Raw genomic sequence first — 25773 nt, 5'->3', positions numbered from 1 at the left:
AAACCCCTACTTACCCTAATCAGGAAGACTTTCTGCCATGACAGGATTTGAACAGCAGATGGGGCCCTTTCTATTAGTTCACGTGATGGCAGGAGTCGTGATTACCAGCTCAGGCTATGAGTCATTTCTCAGTACCACGGTGTCCTGTGCCGCTCCACATGCTGCTGACTCACTTTCCACTGGGGAAAGGACATGTAGGGCAGCTTTTGACTGGCATGTCTAATGAGCACACCGTGTCTGGGGAACACTGAGTGTGTTTATCAGTGTGAGGGGAGAGCGTCGTAGCGCCGCTTCAAAGGCCGGATGAAAAAAAATGACAGTTCATTGTGAGGCCTTTACTTTTTACTTGTATCAATACACGAGACTGATTTAGGGTATGTATTTAAAAGGACCAGAAAAACATTGCTACTCAAATATAACAAAGCAGCTTCCAGTAAAGACATGTAAGCTTCACGGCTACATATCCAGCAATATTAATTGTTGTTAATCGTTGTCAACAAAAGAACTCCATCCACTTCTCAAAAACAAACCCAAAATTAACCAGTATTCGTACGGTGAAGACAGCCCACTTATGTGTGCAAGCGAGGCAGACAAAAAAGACAATTATGCTTTTTATTTCAATTTATTTATCTTGTAAGAACCAATACGAATTGGGGATGTTTTCAAAATGGGTACAATGATAAAAAACTGACCATTTTCATTCTTCTCCACCTTGTCTTTCAGATTGGATCTTAGGCTCTGTGTGTGTGTGCGCGTGTGTGGATGTGTGTATGCGCAAGTTTAAATATGCATAATTAGGGAAGTCCTATTGTAGCCCCATTACAGAGAATGAATGAAAGCAGGAGAAGTACCTGTTGAAGGAGTTGCGCTTGGTTTTTTCCTCTTTAACTGCCTGAATGAGTGTCTGAAGTGTATGTATGTGTGTGTGTGTGTGTGTGTGCATGTGTGTAAGGATGCTCAGCAGGGTTTGGTGGGCTTATCTGAGGTGGACCGATTATTGCACTCCAACAAAATAAAAATAAAAAAACAGACATGGCTCTCAAGGCTAAAAAAAAAAAAAAACTACAAAAAAAAACAAAACTATTGGATGACAAAGTGTCCTTGCCCCTGCCAAACTCATAACTGCCACACATAGCATGTTTGTGAATAAATATTGCAGACATATTCAAACTTAGTGAACCCCTAAAATGAAAGTGACTTTAAGCAAGTGAAGGGTAAAAGGAAAACAATTACTGCATTTTCAGGTGAACCTTTGAGTTTTTGTGCAAAAAAAAAATAAAAATAAACACCCAATACCAAAAATGGACAATCACAATGTGTGTTCGAGTTTAAAAATGTTTTTAAAAAGGTACATTATTCTGGCCTAATCATAATATCATTAATCCGTGGGAAATAAAAATCAGAATATCATTTAACATAACATCTTTTCATCACCACTGTTTGTGTAAAAATAAAAATTCACAAAATGGAAAATGGTATCCCATGATTACAACTGAAAAAAGAAAAAAACAGAAAAAAAAACCAAAGGATGGACTCAAGTTAAAAAAAGAATAATTCTGGCCCGTGGTTGTACAGTGTAACCGGGAGGCGGGCCGATCTGTGTGCTTTGACCTTCCATTCATTGGTTCAGCTGGTGGATCCCCAGATCTGGATTCATTCATTCCATCGCTCGCTTGCTCTCTGATCAATTAACCATGACTCAGTGTTAACATATCATCACAATATTTACTGATAGCACTCTCTTCATATTTTTTTCATCTCCCCTTGTTGGGAGATTCCCCCACTAGATGCACATAAGAAAGATGCACTGACAGGCAGCCTACTGCACACAGCAGTTGTGGCCGTTGGTATCCTTGAACCGCAGACGCATTTTGGGTCTGTATTTCTCGAGGTAGAGGAGCTGTTTGGAGTTGAAGGCTCCACGTCTCTTCCTGGGAAAGATCAGAGGGGAAATGGAGAAAATTAACACAATGCTATCCACAATCAATACACTATATTTAACACACTAGAGTGATTACAAAATGACAATATGCTGCATTGCAGGGTTTGTGTGCCAGACTATTTCATGTTTGGGGTCAGTAACTTCCTGGAGTCTCTGCAAGGCCAAAAGCACAACGTTTGCTAAATGTTGAACTAGTCTCTGGTGGCATAACCAGACTCAAGACTTACACTTAACACTTCCTCTTCTGCAGACCAAAGACAGACCAAAGTCAATGCTCTGAAACTTTCAACAAAGTAGAGAACCTAGATGTTTTACCTAATAAACAATCTTAAATTACAGTTTAAATACTCTACACAAGTATTGCTTTTTCATACAATTTACACTTACTGCAAACATTTACTCACTTAAGGCATTTTTATAATTTCTGATTAAAACCTTTGGGCAGAAAAGTAAGGAGGGTACTTACTGCCTTATGAACTGCACAGCATCTTCATACTTCATCCCAGTCTCAATGAGGGCTAAGGCCACCAAGACTGGAGCTCTGAGAGGTGAACAGATCCAGACCAGTTCAAGGAGACAGTGAGAGAATCAAAGAAGGAGAGAGAGAGAGAGAGAGAGACACAGGATTGAATGCCAGGGTTCACATGGTTCCATAGTAATATTGTTAAGGAGGGGGGGTTGTGAATGGTGGAGAGTGGAGGAGGGATGGGGTTGCTTGGGACCTGGGAAACAGGCCTGGGAAATCAACAGGGGCGCACAAGTTCACCGTTGCCCCGCTGAGGCGCCGCGCTCACACCCTGAGCCTCACACACACATAACTCTGATAAGTTACAGTAAGACAACCTTCTCCCTTATCGCCAAGAGAGATTGAGTAAAGGGGAGAAAGAAAAAAAACAATACATAAAATCTTTGTAGAAAAACTTGGCCGGTTAGCTCCTGCGCTGACTGAACATTTCCTCGAGTGGCTTTTCTCACACACACACAATTCGAGGGACGGCATGCGAGACAGAAAAGGATTGAAAGAAAATGGGAAGAAAAAAAATGTGTGGAAGGTGGGGTGAGAATATTGTTAAAGAAAATAACAAACAACAACAGGGCAAATAGCTGCAGCCTCCCACGCTGAGGGCATTCCACATCTGAGGGTATGCAAGGGTTGGGCCGCGTGACGAAGATTCCGTAAGTCTTTGTGCAGACGTCTGGTGAACTGACAAACTTAAAGTATAATAAGAACAACTTTGAGGCCGTGGTGTCCACAGATGCTGCTGCGCACATCCAAACAAACAAGCACTATTGAGGCCTTAAGAAAATGTTGACTGGTGTGAAGTAGATCAGACTGTAAGGCGATGGAAAACCCACATGACTGCAGTAAACACAGCACAGGGAAGGGAAAAAAAAGAGGCAAATGCCAGTCCGACCAATACTGGTAATTATAAAACTTCCCAAAGGCCACAGCAATGCAAAGCACTGGGAACCATCGAGAAGTGATAGGCTTATTGTACGTCTGTGGTCAGCAAAGACGTTCTCACACTAGCTCGCCCATGTCATGTGCTCCTGCTGTCTTTGTTTTCACACTTATTGTTGAGTCAGCATAATTCGTTTGAATAAAAGTCACCGTCATATCGGCCCTGTGAATATGTTTATCTGCACATCGCCTGTCCTGCCTCATGACCAACAGACAGATCACATGCAAATGTAATTGCCTCTCTTTTTGCGGAGGCCACAGCAACAGACTGTCGTCGCTAATGATAGAAAACTCAAGCAGCTGTTTACAGGGCAATAACAGGAACAGAAAGAGGACAACCGGTAAGGATACTGAAAGAATCACTTGTGTGCATTTTAACATTAGACACAGAAGAACAGGAAATGTAGGTACAACGCTGCATATTTAGTGGAGGCAAACTAAACTGTGTGAAGTAATAAGTATGAAAAAAAAGAGGAGGAAGTGTGGATGTGGCCTTATTTCCATAACATTTAGTAATGTGTTCTTTGGCCTTGTGTGTACCGACTCTTACAGGTGCCACATGTCTGTTTATGATTCACTTTGTCCCAGTTGAAGTGAAATAGACTGGTTTGAGCAGTAAAAACAGAGGCATCACACTAACCAGATAATACTAACAGGAAGGGGAAACTGCGGACGAGAGAGATAAGGTCAGCGAGACACTGGGGAGAAGATGATAGTTTGTGCTGCTGCCCTTCCAATAAATGTTTCCAACCTCACAAAAAAAAGAAATCTGGGAGGATGAAACTTCATATATGTGCCACTGCATTTGAATTTGTTGGGTCCCATCATGTATTTAATGTCCCCACCTGATCCATGTCAAAAAGGCACGTTACTCTAATGACTCAACACGGTTTACTTTGTAGGTGGAAAGTTGTTGTCTTTGCCACAGTAGACCAACAATCCAAAAGATGAGACACAGTAGTGGTAGTTACTCACCGGCCAAGCCCTGCCACGCAGTGCACAGCGATGCAGCAGCCAGGCTCCTCTCGAAACTTGGTGTTGAGCAGCTTGAGCCAGTCGTCCACAATCTGAGTGGGAGGAGGGGCGCCATCATCGAAGGGCCAGTCCTGGAGAAGACATAGGAAGCGAGATTAAGTTGGACATGAGAAACTAACAATAAGAAAGGCTGCCAGAAATGTACCTTTGAGTCAACTCTTACCAGGACCTGGATCCCCTCCTTCTCCACTGGAGCCTTGTCGTAGGTGGAATCACAAACTCTCACCAATGTGTTCACCTCAAACTTTTTCAGGTCCTGACAGATATGAAGAGAGAGAGAGGACTTCAAGCAGGAGAACTAACAAACGGACACAGAGGCACACTGATACAGACGGACAGGTGAGGGCGTACCTCGGTGAACTTGTTGAGCGTGGCATTGGTGGGGTTGTGGGTGATGAGGAACCTCATGCACTCGTAGACAATCTCGACTGCAGCGGGGCGGTTCATGTTGGCGAGACGGCTTAAAAAACAATTACAATACAATACTCTTACAAAACAAAAGCGACTTTTGGCTCAGAAGTCAGCAAAGACTGCTAGGAGATTAATGAATTCAGGAAAATGGTAGAATAAATTAAATTGACAACACGTGGATAATGATGGATCAGGAGGACAACTATGGGATGATGTACACAGAGAAGGGTAACAAAAAGGATAAACTAGTCCACAGTACTCCGGGATGTAAAAAATTAATTTATACAAAACAAAAAAATTTAAAGAATAAAAAAGACAAAAATATGGAGATAATATCCAGGAGTCATCCAATCAGTTTACCCCATTCAGGAGAGCTGTTTGTGATTGGCTGTTTGAGGAGAAAGAAGAGAGCAAAGATCTTTCGTATTGGTTGAGGCAGGGCAGGGCGGTCGGGCCAAGGACTACGCAATATCCCAGGAGGGCCTTTGGAAGAGTCTGCAGTTCCTCGTGCTGGCAGTCAGGGGGGTTTCTGGGTAGCGTAGTCCCTCAGGGGGCGGCCGATTCACTTCTCCACAGAGGTGAGGTGCTGTGCCTGGCAGAATTCTCCGCTCACACACGCCATATAGGTATGGCTCAAGTCAACACAGAAATTCTATGAAGAGAAGAGAAAAAAAAAAAGAGAAAGAAAGAACAGATTAAGCTATTTTTATAGAAACTAGTGCTGTGCCTGTTGGAATCATAGTGCATCAAACTGTAAGTAAAGTCCGGCTGCAGTCAACAGAACCATGAAGCTGCACCGCCGCTGCTGCGCAAAGAGCTGTTCACCTGTATATTCAAAGTTCGGTGAAGCTCAACTCAATACACACAAGTGCCTGTTTATTCTAAGTTTATTAACATTGGACGAATCAAGTGTCCAAATCGCACATAAATCGATGATGCACTTTCTTGGGCCATTAACAAAACACATGTCAAGTGTGAGGCCAGTTCTCGTGGTTATGTGTTGTACATAGAGACACACAGACAGTTATCTGGAATTATTAGATGGAGGACATCACACATCAATTGTGCTTTTATAAATATCAAAATTATGAATAGAAAGTCTACTTTCAAATTGGTAGAGCCATTATTTTGATTACATAATAACCAGAGTGTTTAAAAGGGCAACTTAAAACTAGTAAATCCGCCTGCTAAAATGACAACTCCTAAATTGTAGCTTGTTACCATTAGTCCTATGTGTTTGCAATTGTCTAGTTAATGGGCCCTCAGCATGCGGGTGTCTGTGCGTGCGCTCAACCAACCAACTCCCATCTGTATAAATTAGATGCTTGAAAAAATACCAACTGAGCTTTGTATTTTTTGCTGCTCATGAAAGACCAGCAGATCAGGAGGCAAATTTATACATGAACACACTGGGTGATCGCCACACGTCACTTTCAGTTTGGTAGCAAGAAGGTCTCTGGGTGGTTGTCAAGTAGAAGATAAGACAGCTCCTGAACAGAGTTGTCGGATTTAATAATATTAGCTTCAGAAGTTCCTGTCAATGGTAGCGTTAAAATTAATCAGCCAATCAAAACATTGTCAAATGTGATCTACCAGCACTTCAGCGTTATCACCCTAAAATTGATTTTCTATAGAGCACCTGCCAAGTTTATTTTGAGATTGACAGCTATTGGAACATTTTATTTGATCCTATTTTCGTAGAAACAGCAAGTTCGGGATTATGCTTTTCACATACGGGGTTTGTACCCTCATGGTTGAATGCACTTATTGTCACTTTGGATAAAAGCTCCAGCTAAATGAAATTTTATAGTATTAATATTAATAATAATAATAATAACAACATACAACTTGCCAATTAGACCATAAATACATTGTTTTTCCAAATCATTCGGCTCTTCCCTCATCATAACTTAATATTCATTTCCAAAAAAACGGTATTTACTTCAGTCTTGAGTAAGTGAAACTATCAGCAGCATGTTCAAAGCTGTGGTCACAATGGGAGTCGACAGTTTCATCTTCAGCTTAAAAGTTTAATTGGACTCTTTTGCTCAAGAAATGTGTACCGAAACTTGCAACACAGAACTCGTCTCCCACTTCTGACAGTGTGAGTAAATACACAAACACAGTTAAAGCGTGTTTATGATGTATGCCCTGTATATCTTCTGCATTGATTGCCTTCTTTTTTTATTCTTCCTCCAAGTTTCTTTTTTTGTACCTGGAGCATCAGAAACTTTTCTTGGACAGTTCCAACGGTTTTCTCCACCATTGGCTTTTGTCAAACTCCAAGTTGCTGTCCCCTACTGCACCTCAGTGGCTACAGTCACCTGCAGTTGCTCTTCACTGCAGCTCTATCAAAGCAATCTTTGCTGGTTGATTTACAAAACAGATGCAAAACGGGATGTCACCACAGACATTGAATTTAAATCTCCAACATACAGAGTGATGTACCTGGTACTGACAGGCTTAACCAGTGTAGTGTTCACTTCTTTGCAAGACATTTTGTGTGTGCGCTCCCAGTCTCTTCTGACTAAGATCGAGGTGGAGTACACACACACACACGCACACACACACACACACACACGCACACGCACGCACGCAAGCAATGATCAGCGCAGCTGCTTAGTGATCAGAGCAGAAGCAGCAGTTGGTTTATACCGTGCTGGAGTTTCCTGTGTCGTCCCTCAACACTACTGCTGACCTGCACCCACTTTAACTCATAAAAACCAACAATCATCACAAGTTATTAGGACCTGATCAGTACATAAAGTAACTTAGTGTTTGTTTGATTCATTCCAGAGTTTATGAGGCTGCATTTAAACATAATGAAAAATGAGTCTTCAACATTGTGTGTGCGCTCAGTACAACACGAGACCTGACGCGCGCAGCCAGGACTCAGCGTTAAAGTGTCTGGAACGACACGGATTCATGATCCGACACCATGGATTTATAACTAAGTACATGATCGTAAGTTTGTCATCTAAATCTTAACCATCCTGTTTACCGAGCTGATTACACATACCCTGTGCCAAATGTTTAATATTTATTCAAGAGCAATTTTTGTTAACAGAGCCAAATAGTCCATTTTATTTATGGTTTATTTATTGAGGATATTATAATATTTTTTAATTCTAATACAAATGTCAGACTGAATATTCATGCAGGGTACCTGCATGTGGAGACAGTGGAGGACCTGATAAGAATAAGTCTTGAGGGAACAAGCTCGGAGGAGGTTGATGCCAAGGTGTCTGTACAGATGAGGTTCAGTCAGGGCAAAAGAGCTAGAAGGCCCAACTACAAGGGTTGGCTTTCAAAGGTGCCAGGCCCTAGTGGTCCTCAGGGGGATGTGCTCTAAAGGGAGGGGAAGTAGGGGCATGCTGTACTGTGCTTGTGCTCCTAAAATCTTCAGCACGGGGCGACAGTTCTCCAAGTATAAAAGGTTAGTCTGGAGCCCTGCTCTGGTTAAAGGCTTGAATGTAACAGACAATTTTTTATCTTCAAGTCCCACAATTCAGCTTTAAAAAGTCTGCTATGAACCGACTACACCTTTGGATTACATCACTATTTCAATAACCAACTGTCACCAAAATGGAAACTAATAATATGCACAGTATGGAGTGAACAAACAAGCGCACAAGGGTGTCTTAGAGAACAGGTAATGTCTGGTCTGTAACTAGCTGGGGAGCAGTCAGGCCAACTGTGCCAAGTCCTTGACAGTCTAAACCCAGCCGCCACAGACTGGCTGGAACCGTCTCAGAGCAACACAGGAGGGAGGTTACAAAGGGGGATGACGAGAGCTGGCTGTCACTGTGTCTGCCGCGTACACGTGGTGAGTAGGAGGGCAGCAGAGAGAAAGGGCTTGGACTTTAGCACCGTGTCACAGGCAGTAGTCACAAGGTGAGGATTACAGGGTGGGCAAAGCTTCAAACAGCCAAAGTATTTCAAGTCCCATGCTCCCTCTTTTCACCTCCTTGAGATTGACACAGTACTCTCTGTACTCCCTCCATTCCCATTTTACTCTGACACAATTTACTCAGGATATTAAACTTTATGAAAGTGCATTCCGATTGTTTTGTCTCTCAAACCCACCTGCTTGGTTTCCAGTACAGATAAAACCCGAAAAGTCATTTTTTGCAAGCCAATGTCGCTCTTAAAAACTACAACTATCTCCCTTTTTTCCTCTTGCTCCAACTCACTACTCCTCTGTAACTTATCCTTTCAATTAGCTGCCAACCACAGAGCCTCTGTAAAAGATGTATCAACTCACCCTCTAAATTTTTTCTATCCTCCCCTTCATCTTTTGTACTTGGCAATAGCCAAAGGGCCACTCGAAACAGCCTTGATTTCTCTTTTTTCTCCATGTGAGACGGCTGAGATCCTCTGTAAGGCCTTTAATTACCACCTCTGAGCAGTGCTGAACACAATATGGCATTGCTGCATGTACGCAGCTAAAGCTTGGACAAAGGGTAACAGGGCTAAAAGGTTTGTTTTAATCAGCTTCTAATCCTCCAGAGATGAGAAAGGATGGAGAAGGGGGGGAGAGCAGGGACATCAACATGTGTTGTCACCTGTGAAAATGGATGGTGGAGAGGAGAGAACGGACTGAGACATAGAGGAAACACTGAAGAACAAAAGAATCGACAGACACAGTGTGGACAGCTTAAGCTTAAAGATTAAAAAAAACATCAATATTGTGGAGGGTTGCCTAGAGGCACTAAATGACTTTATACGGTAAGTGTTTTAAATACAGCCAATAGCAGGGGTTACTGAGGCAAAAAGGAAGATCAAAACACCACTTCAAGGTTAACACACATGAGTGGAAACATATCACGTTTAGGCAGGAAGTACGAGCAGTGGCCAAGAAACAGTGCAATTATACTGTAAGTACTGTCTGTGTTGACTGTCATTCCCCTCACAATGTTCAACTGTTTAAATCCAACACACTTTTACTGCACTGATCTGACGGGGGACAGTAGAAATATTTCATGTCTCAATGTACATGTCTGATTATTTAGTAGTCAACTGAAAGCTGGAGGTTTCATGTAATGCAATTCAAAATTTGACGGCAGATGAGTGAAAGCGATGCCTCCTCGTCCTCCTTGAGTACACGCTTGTCAAAAGAGCAGAGAGTGAACCGTGGTAAGATCAAGCCCAAAAACACAGTCTGCCAGCCTGTCGGGAACGCATGCAAATCACTCTGAAATGCAAACTGGTTCTGCAGTGAGACACTGCACAGATGCAGGAAGGACAAAACAAACGCACATACATGCACGTCGAATCTGTTTGTTGAAGCGAATAGACACGTTTAACCACACAGGAAACAAGACACATTGTTTACTCAAGACTTGAAAGCTGTAGACTTGAACGTGAATGGGTGATGGATGTTCCTTTCGTGTTTAATTGCTAGTACAAAAAATGAATTGAACCACCAACAGTCCAAGCCACATAGGGAGCCAGTTTTCTATAATAGAAGACAAGATATAACAGTTTTTAAATTCCATTCTTAAGTCCTCAAAATCCTCAAAGTTCAATTTAACCTTAAGTAACCAAATGAAATTCCAATACACAGCCACTATTATCAAGTCAAATGTAGGTATGAAATGTGAAAACTGATCTAAAAGCAATGTACAGCATCTTATCACCACTCATCATATTCTATTTTAGTGATGAAGTTACAGTGACAGGTGCCAATGAAGCCATCTTTTCTCGTGTGTGATGAACTACACAGCTGTGAGGAGTGCACCTCGACTAAACAAGTGTTTGTCAGCGTGCAGGGGGACATCAATATATTTTGGTCCCCCGAAGTATCTGCAGAGTGAACACTCCTCGCAGTCACACTGCTCTCTGGGGTAAAACCCTCCCAATACATCGCAGTCATCACGTCTACTCTGGAAAGATGTCGTTGACGGGTACGAAATTAACCCCGGTTGAATCTGGGTGAGACGGAGGCCTGCGTAGTCTCATAGAATACTTGTTCTTTATCTTCTGCTTAGAGGTGGTGAATTTACCGATCAAAGCAACTTATTAGCTGAGTAAGCAGACATCAGCTCAGAGGATACCTTGGCTTGTTTACTCTATTATATGACCTTTGCTGTAACCTGGAAATTACGATCAAGCCCCAGTCAGAAATCTGGCAGTTCAATAAGGCACTGCTTGATATTCAATATGAAAGAGAAAGGGCAGATATTAAACGGCCAAATCTGATTAAACGGCCTCTAATGATGCACTTCTGGTACAAAGTACATTTGGGCCATTAGTGCATGTGTCTATGTACAAGTATATATGCTCAACTGGGAGAAAGGTCACGGAGTAAAGGCAGAGGCCCACGCAGCGGCCCAGAGAAAGCTCCCTTGGTGCCCTGTTCCTCATCACGTGTTCCAATGTTGGACTAGAGCTGCAAGTGGAGGGGTAGGGGGAGTGAGTGGGGAGGGGGACGCATTGATAGGGAGACCTTCCCAAATCAGCTGGCCTCTCCCAGAAACCACCTACAGTGACTAAGGAGAAAGAACAGAAAGAGAGAGAGAGAAGGGAAGTGTGAGAGAGCAGAGGGTAGCAGTACGAGCTGATAAGGAGCGCAGTATCTCAGAACAGAAGAGGGACACGCAAACCTAAACAGGTGATAAAGCGGCAAACGAATGGGAACTGGGTCATGGGTATAGTGCAACTGCTCATGCCAACACATCATTTTAGAATGATTCATCAATGTGTCGAGCAAAGTATCGCGACATGTCAAGTTTAATTATCAAAAAATGAGAATGAGGCAGCTGTTCACTATCAAGTTTATACAGCTGACAAAGTAGCACAAGGTTGGAATACAGCCATGGAAGGTGTAAAGTGCAGAAACTGAACTGCTACAGTGGGAGTGCTAACTGAAAGCCTTTTACTTGTTAAGGAATTCACCACCAGTAGTACTGCCGTGGGCAGGTTGTGCCGACACCTGATAGCTGTCAGGAGCCCCATCTTCAATCAATAGCCTATAATGTGCCAAAAATTCACCAAAGGGGTGACAGGGTTGTTCTAAATTTAGTAAGAAAAAAAGACAGTCACGGGAGCAAATGAGCTCCAATGTCTGGATATGGCATGTACAGGGGCACTGTGGCAAAACGTCAGGCCGTTGCACAAAATGTGGAACGTCTTAGTCTGTCTTCTTCCCCCATAGTGAAAGATGTTAGTGTCACATCCAGCCATGTCTGGTGGTCTGAGGTCGTGCCTGAGTCCTACTGATGTTTTGTCTGGAGCCAGACTGGGCATGACCAGACTGTACTGCCTTGAAGCAGCTTGAGGGCTAATTTGATGTGTGGGAGCCGAGTCAAGGAGCAGGGGGAGTGCCTGTCATCCATGGCAGGATGGACTTTGAGAGGAGGAGGAGGGAGGGAGGGAGGAAGCCCCTGTTCTCCTTGGGGTGAGAGCAGCATGGACAGCAAAAGAAAAGATTAAGGTCCTGATACACTTGCCCCAGATACAACCTGCTTGCAACACCCACCTCTCCTTTTAGTTTGAAAGGGCTGTTGACTCAGCTTCACACTTTCATTAACAAAATTACACACACGCATACAGGCAAGGTGTCAGAGACATATTTCTTTTCCTTCACACTGCCTGATCTCAAACTCACCAAGAGGTAATATTGAAAACCACATTCAAATGTAGAGAAAGCAGTCTGGTTGGAAGTGAAATGAGGTGTCACAAAAGCATTTCCTCATTACTATGGCCGCAGTGATTGCCAAATAAGAGATAATTGATATCCATGGAAATGTCAAGAGGGACGGCGACAAAGGAATTGTGACATGGAGAAAGCCGGTAAGACTTGAAGAAAAATCCTCAAGAGGACATAACAATGGATAGGCCAAATAGGAGCAAAAAAACACAGTCAAGCCAAGAGATTGGCAGTGCCAGTGGCTGAGATACATCACACCTGCTGAATGGTCCAGCTGGTTCCATGCAGTGACGTCAATGCTGCTGATGGGCTGAGTGCGTGGATTTCTGAAATTGGAGCCATCCTCAACCCAACTCATGTCTCGCAGCAACAAGAGATAAAAGGAAGCACCATTCATCCATTTCAAACCAATCCTGGTTTATGAGAATAAAAAACAGCAGCGGCTGGTTGAGCAGAGCTTAGGGATTTGGTGACAGAGAAAAGTTGAGCAGAGGCCAGCCTTATATGAAAAGCCTTGTTCTCACACACACACACACACACACACACACACACACACACACACACACACACACACACACACACACACACACACACACACACACACACACACACACACACACACACACACACACACACACACACACACACACACACACACACACACACACACACACTTTTTATGGTGTTTTTCACACATTGAACAGGGGATGTTCATATGGGCCTGAGGCCATTTGCACAGACCTGGGTATATATACATTTTGTGAAACTTGAGCCATTTTCAGACATGACCAGCGGGTAAAATCCAGAGTCATGGCTCAGGAGTTAACCCGCAGGCTGCCTTTCACACATGCACAACGCAGCAGGAGGTTCTCTTCAAAGATGCGTTTACAGGAGCAACAAATCCTCCACATTATTCAGGCAAGAGGTGGAGGAGCCGGACAGCAGACAGAGGCAGTAAGCGACGTATTACCTCCAATGCGGAGATCACGGGATTTTCTTGTCAACACACAGACACCCGCGTCGGCTCTTATTACCACAAACTCGCTATTCCACGTGTGTGTCATTCCTTTTTCACCGGGAGACTTTTTCACATTTAGAAGCATCATCAGAATCTAGCCTTGTGGGGGAAGGTGCAGCTGCATTGTGAAATGACACACACCCACAACGGTTTTCCTTCCTCACAAATTTTGTTTAACTTCAAGTATTTGCATGTGAGAAGCCCTCAGTAGGTCATTAGATTACAGCATTAACTTCATGGACCGAAGGGGGCCTGTCAATGAGGGGTATGGTGACAGGTCACCACAACATTCCGCAAACAGTGCACACATAAAGGAAATAGTGTGCACACCTCTCCCTCACCATCAGTCATACTTAAAAACGCACAAAGACAAACAGACGAGCAGCAGCGCAAACACACACACTCAAAATTATAATAAGCTGCACTAGTTAAGCCTCTGCCCCTTTTTCTGAGCCTTGCCAGTTTATCTAGTGTAACAAGCAAAACACTAAAATACCTAGGCATGCCTGGACAAGACAGCATTGAGAGATGGAGAAGAGAAGTCTTATATTCAAAAAACCTGAACTCCAGCAGCGATCCCAAACTGTTGCTGTGCCTCCCTCTCATGAGCTGCACACTCCTGGGATTCGCAAACAAGAGCCTCAGGCTGAAAGTGATACTTTAAGTCACTAGATTCGGTGAGGCCTCGTGCTTTGTTGACTGAATTCTGATAACGTGCCCGCCTATGGGTTTCTGAGAAGGGAGCCATGGCTCTGGGAAGAAGCGGTAGACGTTTATTCAAAATTGTTCTAGGAAAGGCATCTTTACGTCACCTGCTGTGCAGGTAGAGCAAGAAGAGCATAGCAAAACTTAATTATAGCTGTGTGGGGAATGCTGCCTCAACTACAAGCAACTTGATCTCTAGCCAGAATAGGACCTCACTACATGAAGAGCTGTTAGTTATAATTTGTCATTTTCAAGCAAAAATACCAAACATTCTCTGGTTATAGCTTTTCTCATGTGATTATTTGATCCTTTTCTTTCATATATATATATATATATATATATATATATATATCTCACAGTAACTTGAATATTTTTAGGTCAAAGGCTGTTGATCAGACACAACAAGCAAACTGAAGGTGTCAACACATGCTTGGAGAATGCTAAATGGCATTTCTCTCATTACTATTTTAACATTATTGATTAATTAGTGGCACATTAATTGATTATGGAAGTCATTGTTAGTTGCAGCACCTGCTGCCTGTATTTTCATTCTCAGACACTCAGTTTGAACTATAACAAACCTGTGGTTTACACAGAGCTATTACTGCAGGTCCCTAAGATATACAGCTTACCCACTGTGGGAAGTAATATAAAGAACAGCATTCCAGAGAAATGCCATCACAAAAGGTAAGGTAACAGATGTATATTAATTAACACAAACATCTTCCATTGCTGACAAAATGTAACCTGAAATGGCAACACTATATTTAAAAATAACTTTTTCAAGACTTGCCTGTAAAGACGGAAACATTCCTCCTGTTTTAGCTTGTCTGTGGGTGGACCGCATTTGATCAAGCCTAGAAATATGCTGGGGGTACAGTATGAGCCTCTTAAATGCAACAGTCCAGATTCAACAGATGCACAAAAATCCTGAGGGCTGTTTACAACTTAAGTCCACCAAGCCACAGCAGACCTCTTTGAATTTATAGATCTACCACACAACAGCTTAGCACTTGAGTGTCATCTGACATAAAGGAATACAGTATTGAGGTGCAAATAAATCTTTTGGTAAAAAAGACAATCAAAGTCAAATGGTTTAAGTCAAAAGTACAGATGATGTCTTTGTGACAATAACCTGACTCTGATGCAGACGTTTTAATTTCAGAAGCTAAAGATAATAAGGTGCTTTACACTTCATTAGAAGTTTAACTACTAGATTGTTTCCTGAAGAAAGATTAGTGATACTGTCCAACAGCTTTAGTTGAAATATGAAAATAGAAGTAGTATTGGATCCAAATTGTTTGTTTCCAGAGAAAATATTTGTTATGTATAGATACTGCAGCAGTGACGCAAGTTCCAGAGCGCACACTAACCACACCTCAGCCAAAACTCCCATTTTTTTCTTCTTTGGCAAACGTACAGAATTTTTTTGCTGCAACTATTAACAATTGCAAGCAAAAGCAAATACTATCTAAAAGATTACAATACCACATCTATCCACCCAAATCAGATGAAAGATTTTGGGATACATAGCTGCCTACCAGTTGTGAATAACACACACGTACCATAACTGCACAGGAGAGATGATGTGTATTAAAAGCAAATGAATAAATAACATGACGGTAATAGATTCTCTGTAAACATTTAACTATGTCCACAAACATTTTTGCAGTGTTTGTCAAAAACACAAGGAATGTCATTTTATCATTTCATCTTTTTGATGAGATCCACTTATCATGCAAGCCTTGTCAATGGTAGCACAATATGTAATGTTGTTGTGAGCCTGTGTCCATCTTAACAGTGCATAACATTAACTGTTACTGGTGTGTAGAGCTAATTGTGTAGACTAATTGCAATTTACATTTAACAACTTAATGTCTCAAGTTTCTGTGCAAATTGAGCACTGAAACTAGCTCAACATGCTATTATATACACTACGTCCATACTACATACCCAGGGAGTCATCCTGTTTGTTGTTTACACCCCCCCCCCCCCGGCAATGGACTGAGACACCATGCATTCTGTTACCTCGAGACTCATGGACACATTACTGTCAGCACATTTACATAATTTTCTATTCACTTCCTGTGTGACTATTATTGTTACAACTTCATAGTTGTCAATTGTTACTTCCTCTTTCCTCACTGTATCTTGAGCAAGTGTAACACAGCAATTTCCAGACTAAAAATGTATAAAGTTTTTTTGACATCCTCATTCTGTCCCCTATACGGCACAACGGGTTACCTCATCTGCTCCCAGATGACAGGAGCTGATCTTCCTGTGGAGTACTTGTTATTCTGGCCTTTGCTTTCCGTGTGTAGCAGCCTGTAGAGGGGAGGTGAGAGAATATGTAACCCCCCCACCACCACCACCCCATACACACCCCTATTTCCATGAACAGACAAGCACCAGCTACACACGCGCTCACACACGGCGAAGCCCACTTATCACACTGCTGTGCAGCCTCTGAGTGAGCACAGATAAACAGTGTGACGATCAAAGGCCTCTGATAGCGCTCTGGGGGAGGGTGAGGGGGGACAAGGACTGATCCGTCTCTGGAAAAGACTGAAAGAGACCAGGGCTTGGTACCTTAGAAACGGGAATGAAAAGGGGAAAAACATTTCCTGACAAAGGCCTATTCTCTCCTCGCTGTGGCCTTATTGCACTTTTAATCACACTTAACACAAAATTAAACTCCAGCACATGAAAAACAATTACATTTGAAAAGCAAAACAAAGCCAGAGATAACACTGACATTTGACTATGATTTGAATGAGGATTTAGAGTGACGACACAAACTGATTATCTGCTGACAACAGAGTGAAAAAGGACAACAAAAACAAGTGCTTGGGCCTAAAATGTGGTTCAAAAAGGGAAATCAAATTAACTATTCTGGTTCATTACTTTTGTCAACATAGAAGTGCAGTTTTACAATTAGGTAAATATTTTCAATCTCGTTCACAGGTTTCTGAAAACTGGGTCAGTGTTTTGTAGTAAAAATCGCTGACTACTACTAAATGCTCTGGAGCATTTCAGCCTGGAAATTGTAGCCGCTAATGAGAATTTGCCAACAGTCAAAAAAGACGAAAGAAACAATATTCTGTCCTTAAGTTGGCACTGTGATTGAAGGCGGTAAACTATTTTGTGGTTCGCCTTTACAGCTTAACTACAGTGTGAAATAACGTGTTCACATTGGTGAATACATATACTTAAATTTGCTTGAACATGTAATAACCAATTAATAATGACAGCATCAGATTTTATAATTGTTCCCCTTTGTTCCCGCACTTTCTCGGACCAATTCTCTCATTCACCTGGCACAATTTACTGCATAAAGGAAGGGCATCTGCCACTATGCAACCAACACAGATAGATGATGCTTTTATTTTACCTGGTAGCTATGGGTTGGTTTACCCAAGTAGCAGATATGTTGGTTAGCAGTAAAATCAGGGACCAAAGTTTAAGACATCCGACTGGAGGCATACCTAGCTGGTTACGCATTACTTTTCACAAGCCCAAGTGTACGAAAGTACCCCCATTAAAATACCTTTCTGTGTATCAAGATTGATTATTTTTTTAGTACTACTGCAACTTCACCAATACGAGTCAGGTGTTCTAGTTTATTCTGGACTATGGTCGAGGGATTATATTAAGCCATCACTGTCCTACTGTGGTTAATCATTATCTCATGTCAGAATCTCAAATTTCGTATCTAGGATAACATCTTACAGCCTGGGCGGACATGTACATGAGTCACACCTCCACCTGTTGGCCAACACATCAATGAAGCTAAAATCAGGTTTTAAAGAAAGCGGTTTAAAGATTAGTCAATCACAATAGAAATTCTGGCAAATAAAAAACACTTACACTGAAGTAAAACCAGAGTGTCTGTGCCGACAAAAGCTACTTGTATGTAGTTGTGCGTTTTTGTTGGTCAAATTAATTCTTGAAATGTGTTTACAGGAGGCAAAAATGTACCTGCAAAATTCCATGACAGCCTGAAGAAATAAGTTTCGGTGCAAGAGGCCAGAAGACAGAAGAATGTCTGCTCGCATTTTGCCGAGAGGTGCAGAGTCCCACTGCGCCATCAATTCTTCTGACATTTGGAAACTAACGTGGCCTTCTGACAGCAGCATCAGGGGATGCCTGTTGCCACATCAACAATTGTCCCAACGGTAGCAACAAGTGCTCCTGAGGGGAATTTTGGTGCTTCTCGTGAAGCGATCAGAGAAGAGCAATGGTGCTCTCTTTAAACATTCACAAAGCGAAGCTGAAGAAGCGGCAGGAGGTACAGCCTTTGAGAGGGTCAGGGTTCAGAGTAGATGGCAGCACATATACACTAATCTAGGAACTTTTTAACTTGTGAAAGCCAGTATTCTTACCAGAAGCTTAACGTATACCCTCTGAACTTAGAATAGTCCCTGATAGAAAATCCATCTTTTTAAGATTACGGCCACAGTTAACACATTAGTTTGAGGTCATGTTGTAAGAGGTACCCACACATTTAATGCGTTTAATAAGCTGCTTAAGGAAATTAAGGAAAAGTCAAGCTCTACCGAGAAACAACACAGTGCCCAGGCAGTAGGAAAACACAGCAGGCTTGTTTATGTGTAACAACCCAGCCTTTTCTGGACTGTACTTGCTTCAAACCTGGAACATTTTCTGGATCAGCAAAGGTGAGCATACGCCTAAAAACAACAGCTCTAATAACAACAACAACAACAACAACAACAACACCCTTCACTATAGCATGTTTTGGCAAAGGACTGTGTTTCCCCCAGCTAACTGAAGCTCTGGCAGCTTTAGCTAGACTAGGTGGCTGAAAACACTAATAACAAAAGGTAAATCCTATGCCTACCTGTTGCTATAGTTTCAGTAGGCAGCCTTGCAGCCTCATCTAGAAGAGGCATCAATCTGTCAGACACGGCCAGCGCTACAGAGCTTGTGCCTTCGCTTTATCCCAGCACTGTGGCAACAACAGTAAACGAACACCGTGCCGACCCGAACATGATTCATTAACAGACACAAGCACAAGCAAAAGAAAAACAAAAAGGTGCCCATAGCGACTGGTGCATAATTATATAGAGGTTTTTTCACTTAATGGCTTGAAATGACAAGAAAAAAGTGTGGGCATTTAATCCTGGCTTTCTTCTTGGGCTGATTTCAAAACAACACAATTCCTTTAAAGCCAAGGATCTTGAACACGTAGTAAAACCAACACCTTTGTCCTTTTAGCTCATCACAGCCAAAGACCCAGGGGCATTACTGGATTTTAAATTGGCTAAATCTGTTCAGCTGGTCACTGTGGAACGGACCCCAGCTTTCAACACTCACAGCCGCCCAGTGGCGAGATGGGCTGAATGCCAGCGGTCTACAACATAGGTGTTCCTCTACCTCAATAATTCTGCTTCCTAAGTTGGTGTCATGTTACTGTTAACTGGAATCACCTTTCAGTTACGGTAACCAAGGCCAAGAACTTCCTCTCTTGTCACATAGCCTTTATTTTTAAATGTCGCCTTTAGACAGAGGAACCACCCTTTTGCTGGGGTAAAATCCAGCTATATAAACGCCTACTATCACACTTCAACATAAACCAATTTATTCATAAGCAGAACAAAGCAATGCATATCTAAAACGTAGCAGCTGCCATCAGCCAGATTCTTAAGAAACATCTCTTAACTGCTTTTTTGCAAACACAAAAGCATACAAGGCCAAAAATACCAATTATGTTAGTTACAATTTTCTTCAAATGAAAATATTACCAAGTGACGTATGATTATGTCCATTTCGTGGGTGTTACAAAGAAATTGTGTGTTTTGTATTGAAACACTTCTCGGAGCGTGGGCCTGGGGATGATGGGGGTCTCACTTGAGGAATGGCGCCTCGTGATAGAGTGCCTTACACTATGCGGGGCCTGACGTTCACCGCAGCCTCTGCTCTGAGTGGACCGAGCAGAGTTAGGCTATTTCTAGATTGAGTTGTGCATCATGTGTCAATTAGCTATAAAATAAAGCAGGTCACTGGCTCAAGTGACCTACTTCCTCAATAAAAAAACACGAACAGAGCATAAAGACTCGAGTGGACGCCGTTTGTTCTTTTGCATAAAACAAAGCGGTGGAATTATGTGATTTGCATAATGAATATACTGATTACAACGACAATCTCAACCGTCACGTCTTTTGTACGTTGGCATGGCCTCAAGTTTGTTTTGATGACCGACGCATCCCGTCTTCTTCACTCTGTGCCTGTAATATGGGTCACCTTGCAGTGACTCATAAGCAGGAATGTATAATTAGCTTACCTGTTACTCCAGTTAATCATTGACTCATACACTAATGTGGGTGGGAGTGTTCGGAAGCTACTCTTTTGTTTTAGCCACCCATGAGAATTTACTACCGGAGAGGAGGCTCAAACCATTGGAAGGTCATGAATTGAAAACTGAGAGGCATGGGAATGTGCTGCGGCCTTTAGTGTCACAGCTGCTCCAGTCAACTTCCTCCCTGAGCGAGTTTCCTCATTTCACTCCAGCCCACATGGCTAAAATGGGGTTTTGGGTGCTTTCTGTTAAAGGGAAGCAGACATGGCTAAATTAAAGAACCCACCTAACCCGGGTGTAAGCTCCATTTCCACATGGTCAAACCGGCCAGTGGACAATAGAGGCAGTCTGACTTATCAAATGATGACACTAAAGGCAGCCAAACAACCACCAGACATTACATATCTTGACTTGTTATGTTGTCATGTTTTGACATTCGGTTTGTTAGCTTAGCACAAGGCTTTGAAACAAATGGGTAGACCGTGCTGTGGATCCGGATTTTGTCACAAAGGGCGGAAGGCAGCTCGCTCGGTCGCCATCTACCTTTAAGTCAAAGCTTCTCCCAGCTACCGACGCCTGTCGAGACCGCACCGTGACCAGCACTGTGACAGAGCTGAAAAAAATGCTCAAGAAAACACGGGCGCCGGTTATAATGTAAGCCCCAAACCACGGTGCTAAACATTAGCCGAGACAGCTGTTAACATGTCACCCACGCTGTTCGTTAACGCGGAGCTAGATGTTGTCCAGGAGGAATGCTACCTTCACGGATGTACCCAGAGCTCATTGTGTAGCTAAGGGTTAGCTCTTATTTTTACAGGATTGCAGTCGACGTCAAGTTGAGACAACAACACAATACTAACAGACGCCCTATGTCGCCGTGTTTCACGACAACACCCAAAGCGAACGAGAGCACGTTGGTGTAATTCTTCCTCCGTCGTGTTTTCTTTTTCTTGAGCTTCTTCTCCATCTAGGAAATAGCCCTAGCCCTGGTAGCAAGCTAGCATGGCTACATCAGCTAGCAGGCTAGCTCAGCTCCGTACTTTGCATTTCCCGGCAGCGTTTAGCAACAAGCCCAGACATCAACTATCGCTAGTTGACATTTTTTTTAAACACACGCGTTACTGACAGCAATATGCTCAAAGATGATTTCACATAATAATAATAATAATAAATGTCAACACCATTTTTTAAAAAGCGTACGTAGCCCCAACACTACCGCCCAAGCTTTGCTCGGCGAGCTAATGTTAACGTGGCTACACACAGACACAACCACTCACTCACAATCCTCTTTATCTGCCCCTGTGTTATCACAGCGATCGTAATATTATCCGACAATATGGAAAACAACTTTTTAATCGTCGGACTCCGGCGCGTTAGTGTCGCTGCAATCGCGTCCGATCACACGAGAGAAGACGAGCTCAGGCATCTCGGTTAGTTTCAGTTCAGTTCGGGGTCATTCGTGCTACTTACAAAGAGCAGGCTGAACATTGAAATCCCGTGACTGCCCCGGAGAAAGTGGAGGGAGAGTGGAGAGCTGTCAGGTCGCTGTTTGTGTTCCTCTTCAATGTGGCAGCTTCTCGGCGGAAGTGGAGAAGTGTTGTCGAGGAGGAGCCTCCTCAGCCCGGAGACTCCCTCAGGGGCAGTGGGAAATGTGGCTTTCAGGGCGGCCTGTCCACACGGCGAGAGCGGGGACCTCTTCACTCGGGGAGATTTGTAGTTGTGAAAAATACATCGTTTTTTGACGGTGAAATTTGTAGATCTACGTAGTTTAACAGAGCAGCTAGTTACTAGACAATGCACAATGTCATCGACACGAGTTGCTGTTTCCTATTCAGACTATTGTCCTAATCTGGTTTATGGGATTTAACTGGAAATGCTTCATTTATAATGTGTAGTTTATTTTGTAGATGACGTTAGTAGTTTTGGCAAAGTTCAAAAGGGATTTTTTTTTTGTCAAGTTTTTATTTGTAGTTTTGACAATGCACAGTGTTACTTGCTGTTTACACGACAGTGTCTTATTTATACTACTGTCCTACTATCTGGTTGATATAATTTAACAGGGAAATTCTTTTTTTATGTCAATATGTCTGTTTTTATGAGAAATTTTGACACTGTACATCGTAAGATACAGGCTACACTACAATGTCTTAATTGTTGCTGTTTAAATGGCAGTGTCTTATTTAGACTATTGTCTTAATCTGGTTACTATGTTTTAACAAGGATTTTTTTCATTTTTATCTGTAAAAATGTTGTGTTTTTTGTTGATGAAATTCGTAGTTTTGAGACGACACTACAATGTCTTCAACGTGACTTGTTGTTTATACGCCACTGTCTTATTCCGGCTATTCTGAGAATTAATTATTAAATTATAATTGTCAAAATGCACACAGCGAGGTGCAGGCTACACTACAATGATTGCATCATGTGTGTGAGGCCGTTTGAAACGTTTGAGCCTTATAAACAGTATATTAGAGAAGAGTTACGCAAACAAAAATGTCATCATATAGAAAATGTTATAATCATAAGTGACACACATTTCCTACTCATGTGTTCAATGCTTGTCACTCCCTTTGCTCCCCGGTTGTAGCGCGTTATTATAACTACATAAGTAAACAACAGCTGTTATTTCACTCTGCTACAAAAAGCTGATGTAAGCGTGTGAACTCACATCCTCAAGCACTGTGTAGGCAAAGGAGTCGAGTTTCCGGAGATCACTGAACGCAGCACCGAGGCTCTGGCGTCAATACGACGTAAGAAGAATCCGGGTGCGTGATGACAGCTCACCATGGTGACGACAGTTCCAGAAAATAAGCGCACAATATTATCCCTGCCCTCGTGGCTTGTTTTGTAACATACATATTTTAATACGGTGTCTTCTTCCAGTCACATGTCAAGTAGCTCCATTAGATTAATAGATACAGAATCTATATGGAGACAACAACACCATGGTGTTCTACAGTTCTTGTATTAATTAAAAGTGAATTTATTTCAGAGTGTGTTTGTGTGTGTATATATATATATATATATATATATATATATATATATATATATATATATATATATATACTTGTTTGGACTACATACTATTTTAGATGGATACCACTATCACAGCAAGACTTCATTATATCAGATTCAGCACCCAATCTAAAACAAGACAACCCCGTCAAATGGAACATAACACATCAAGCACAACAAAAACAAGCAAACACTTTACCCAGTTCCCCCTGAAGCAATTTGCATTTCCTCATCTCGTTTGTAGCTTGTTTCTTTTTTTATGTTTACATGGACAGCAACATCCCAGCTATTGGTCCTATTCTGAATAAGATATTATTCTGATTATGATGTTTACATAGAATATTCCATTCAAATTCACGTTTTACATGTTACAGAGCATTGTGTCATTGTGTCACAAAATGTTGTAAACCTCCAACAGGAAGTGTAATGCAAATAAGATAAATACATGTCTACTATGCTTCACATTATTTCATTTGAGTATTGCTTATTCTGGGTATGACCTTATTCAGGTTACGGTCATGAGATAATGCTGTTTACATGGCAGCATCTCATTCAAATTGTTGTCCTAATCGGGTTAATATCCGAATATTACTGTCCACGTTAACACAAACTCTAATCGAGGCATGAGTGTTGAGAGCTGACAGGCTGGTTTCTGAAACCGTTGATCTGAGGTTTTCACACACACACACACCAGTCTGTAGAGTTTTCTTACAAAGGTGCGAAAAAACCCTGTTGACAAGAGAGGCCAGAGGAAGAAAGATGAGATGGCAGAGAGGCTACGCCAGCAGTTTATCCGTCTTTACACAATATCGAATGGATACGTAATGCATTATGTCACAAAGCAAACATCGTCTCAAACTGGTTTCATGAATATGGCAGAGAGTTCAGCTGCCTCCTCACTTGTCAGATCTGAATCCAGCAGAACAACTTTGGGACGTTGCAGAGCAGGAGATAAACGGCATGTATGTGCAGCCCAAAAATGTGCATACATTATGCGAAGAGGTTATGTCATCATGGATCAGAATGTCAGTGTTTCTAGCATCTTTGGGAGACCGTGTCATGAAGAGTCTGTTTTAAGGTGAACGCATGTGATGTTATTTACAATTATTTGATATCCCAAGTGTCTGACCAACACATATTTGTTATCAAAGTGATCTGAACTGATTAGCAAAAGCTTATCTGAGCTTAAGGGCAGATCAGATGTATCAGAGGCCTGAGGCACAGTGTATCCTATAATTGAATATCTCCCCCTAGTGTCTACTCCTATTACCTGCGACAGATATCTTCACCAAAAGTACAACACAGATATCTTTACCTGGAAAAACAAAATTAATTGTTCGACATATTCCCCCTGAAGGCACCAAGATTTGTTAAAAATTCCAATTTAGTATGTGGTCCATGTGGATTGACTTTATCCAGCCCTTAAGACAAGATTGTACATGAGAGATAGGTGCATAACTTGAATTTCCCAGTTGTCTTGTTTTATTTTGTGTTGTTGAGGTTGGTACCAGAAATGGAAGATGCAACTGTTTTTGTTGCGATGTATGATTGTAATAGCAGGCATGAAGTAAAACAATTCTAATTGTCTTCTCTCTGAGGGCCAATAAAAAGCAAATTAAACAAGAAACTTTTAGTGGCCCCTGAAAATACACTAATCCCACTGTGTGGTAGTGACTCGGTGCATTTTATGTTAAATTCATATTATCAACATATAATAATATACAGTATATGCATCAGAGAGAAACAGGAGCCGGACACCAACTTTCAAGAAGGTTTTTATTGATGTGGTATCAATACAATCAAGTACTGTAGATTTTGTATAAGCAGACAAACATTTTTCAATCATAAAGAGTGCATTTTATACCCAAATTCTATTGCATAGAGTGCACGCAATAGCCTTGTATGACAAAAATCCTATACGTTGATACATTGTAAATGACACAAAATAGAAAATAAAAGTCCACAAAATAATCCTTCACAAACAACACTAGAATGCTAACTAGAAAATAGTAAATGCTCTTAACTCATCAATGCCGTTAAATACCATTTTATACGTTCTAGGCTTCGGTGGTCGATTTTGGCATCCCTATTAAATTATCATAAATGTATAAATACATCTTCATTAATTTCATGTGCAAATGGGAATGACCGTTTGTGTTACTTGAAACTAAGACAAACAAATATCCCTTAAGAACCGAAGCGAGGCTGTTTTTTTCCC

The 25773-nt window shown here is 41.9% G+C and overlaps 1 protein-coding gene across 3 annotated transcripts; it reads right to left on the bottom strand.

The window, feature by feature from the left end:
* Positions 1-606: 606 nt before the first annotated feature.
* ptp4a2b (protein tyrosine phosphatase 4A2b) lies at positions 607-22219 on the bottom strand. 3 transcript variants are annotated; one of them, XM_034600007.1, is made up of 7 exons: positions 22011-22219; positions 5211-5502; positions 4791-4899; positions 4603-4695; positions 4380-4510; positions 2409-2483; positions 607-1931 (listed from the first exon to the last, which is right to left on the bottom strand). In XM_034600007.1, the coding sequence occupies exons 2-7, from the start codon at positions 5213-5215 to the stop codon at positions 1820-1822; spliced, it is 525 nt and encodes a 174-aa protein (XP_034455898.1). In that variant the 5' UTR covers positions 5216-5502; positions 22011-22219; the 3' UTR covers positions 607-1819. The 3 variants fall into 3 exon arrangements, with proteins under 3 accessions (XP_034455898.1, XP_034455899.1, XP_034455900.1); XM_034600008.1 differs by lacking the exon at positions 22011-22219 and adding an exon at positions 19083-19174; XM_034600009.1 differs by lacking the exon at positions 22011-22219 and adding an exon at positions 16253-16269.
* Positions 22220-25773: the final 3554 nt, after the last annotated feature.

Source organism: Hippoglossus hippoglossus, chromosome 11, assembly GCF_009819705.1.
Source record: "Hippoglossus hippoglossus isolate fHipHip1 chromosome 11, fHipHip1.pri, whole genome shotgun sequence".
Classification (NCBI taxonomy): Eukaryota; Metazoa; Chordata; class Actinopteri; order Pleuronectiformes; family Pleuronectidae; genus Hippoglossus; species Hippoglossus hippoglossus.
Note: the sequence above shows the minus strand (reverse complement) of the source record. Positions and strands in the feature narration are given on the sequence as shown.

What these genes read in the sequence shown, in the direction of transcription:
- ptp4a2b (XM_034600007.1), bottom strand. An exon ending in CGCTCAACAAGTTCACCGAG is followed by an intron (nt 4,696 to 4,790) that starts GTACGCCCTCAC and finishes CATATCTGTCAG; the next exon opens with GACCTGAAAAAGTTTGAGGT. An exon ending in TGCGTGGCAGGGCTTGGCCG is followed by an intron (nt 2,484 to 4,379) that starts GTGAGTAACTAC and finishes TTCACCTCTCAG; the next exon opens with AGCTCCAGTCTTGGTGGCCT.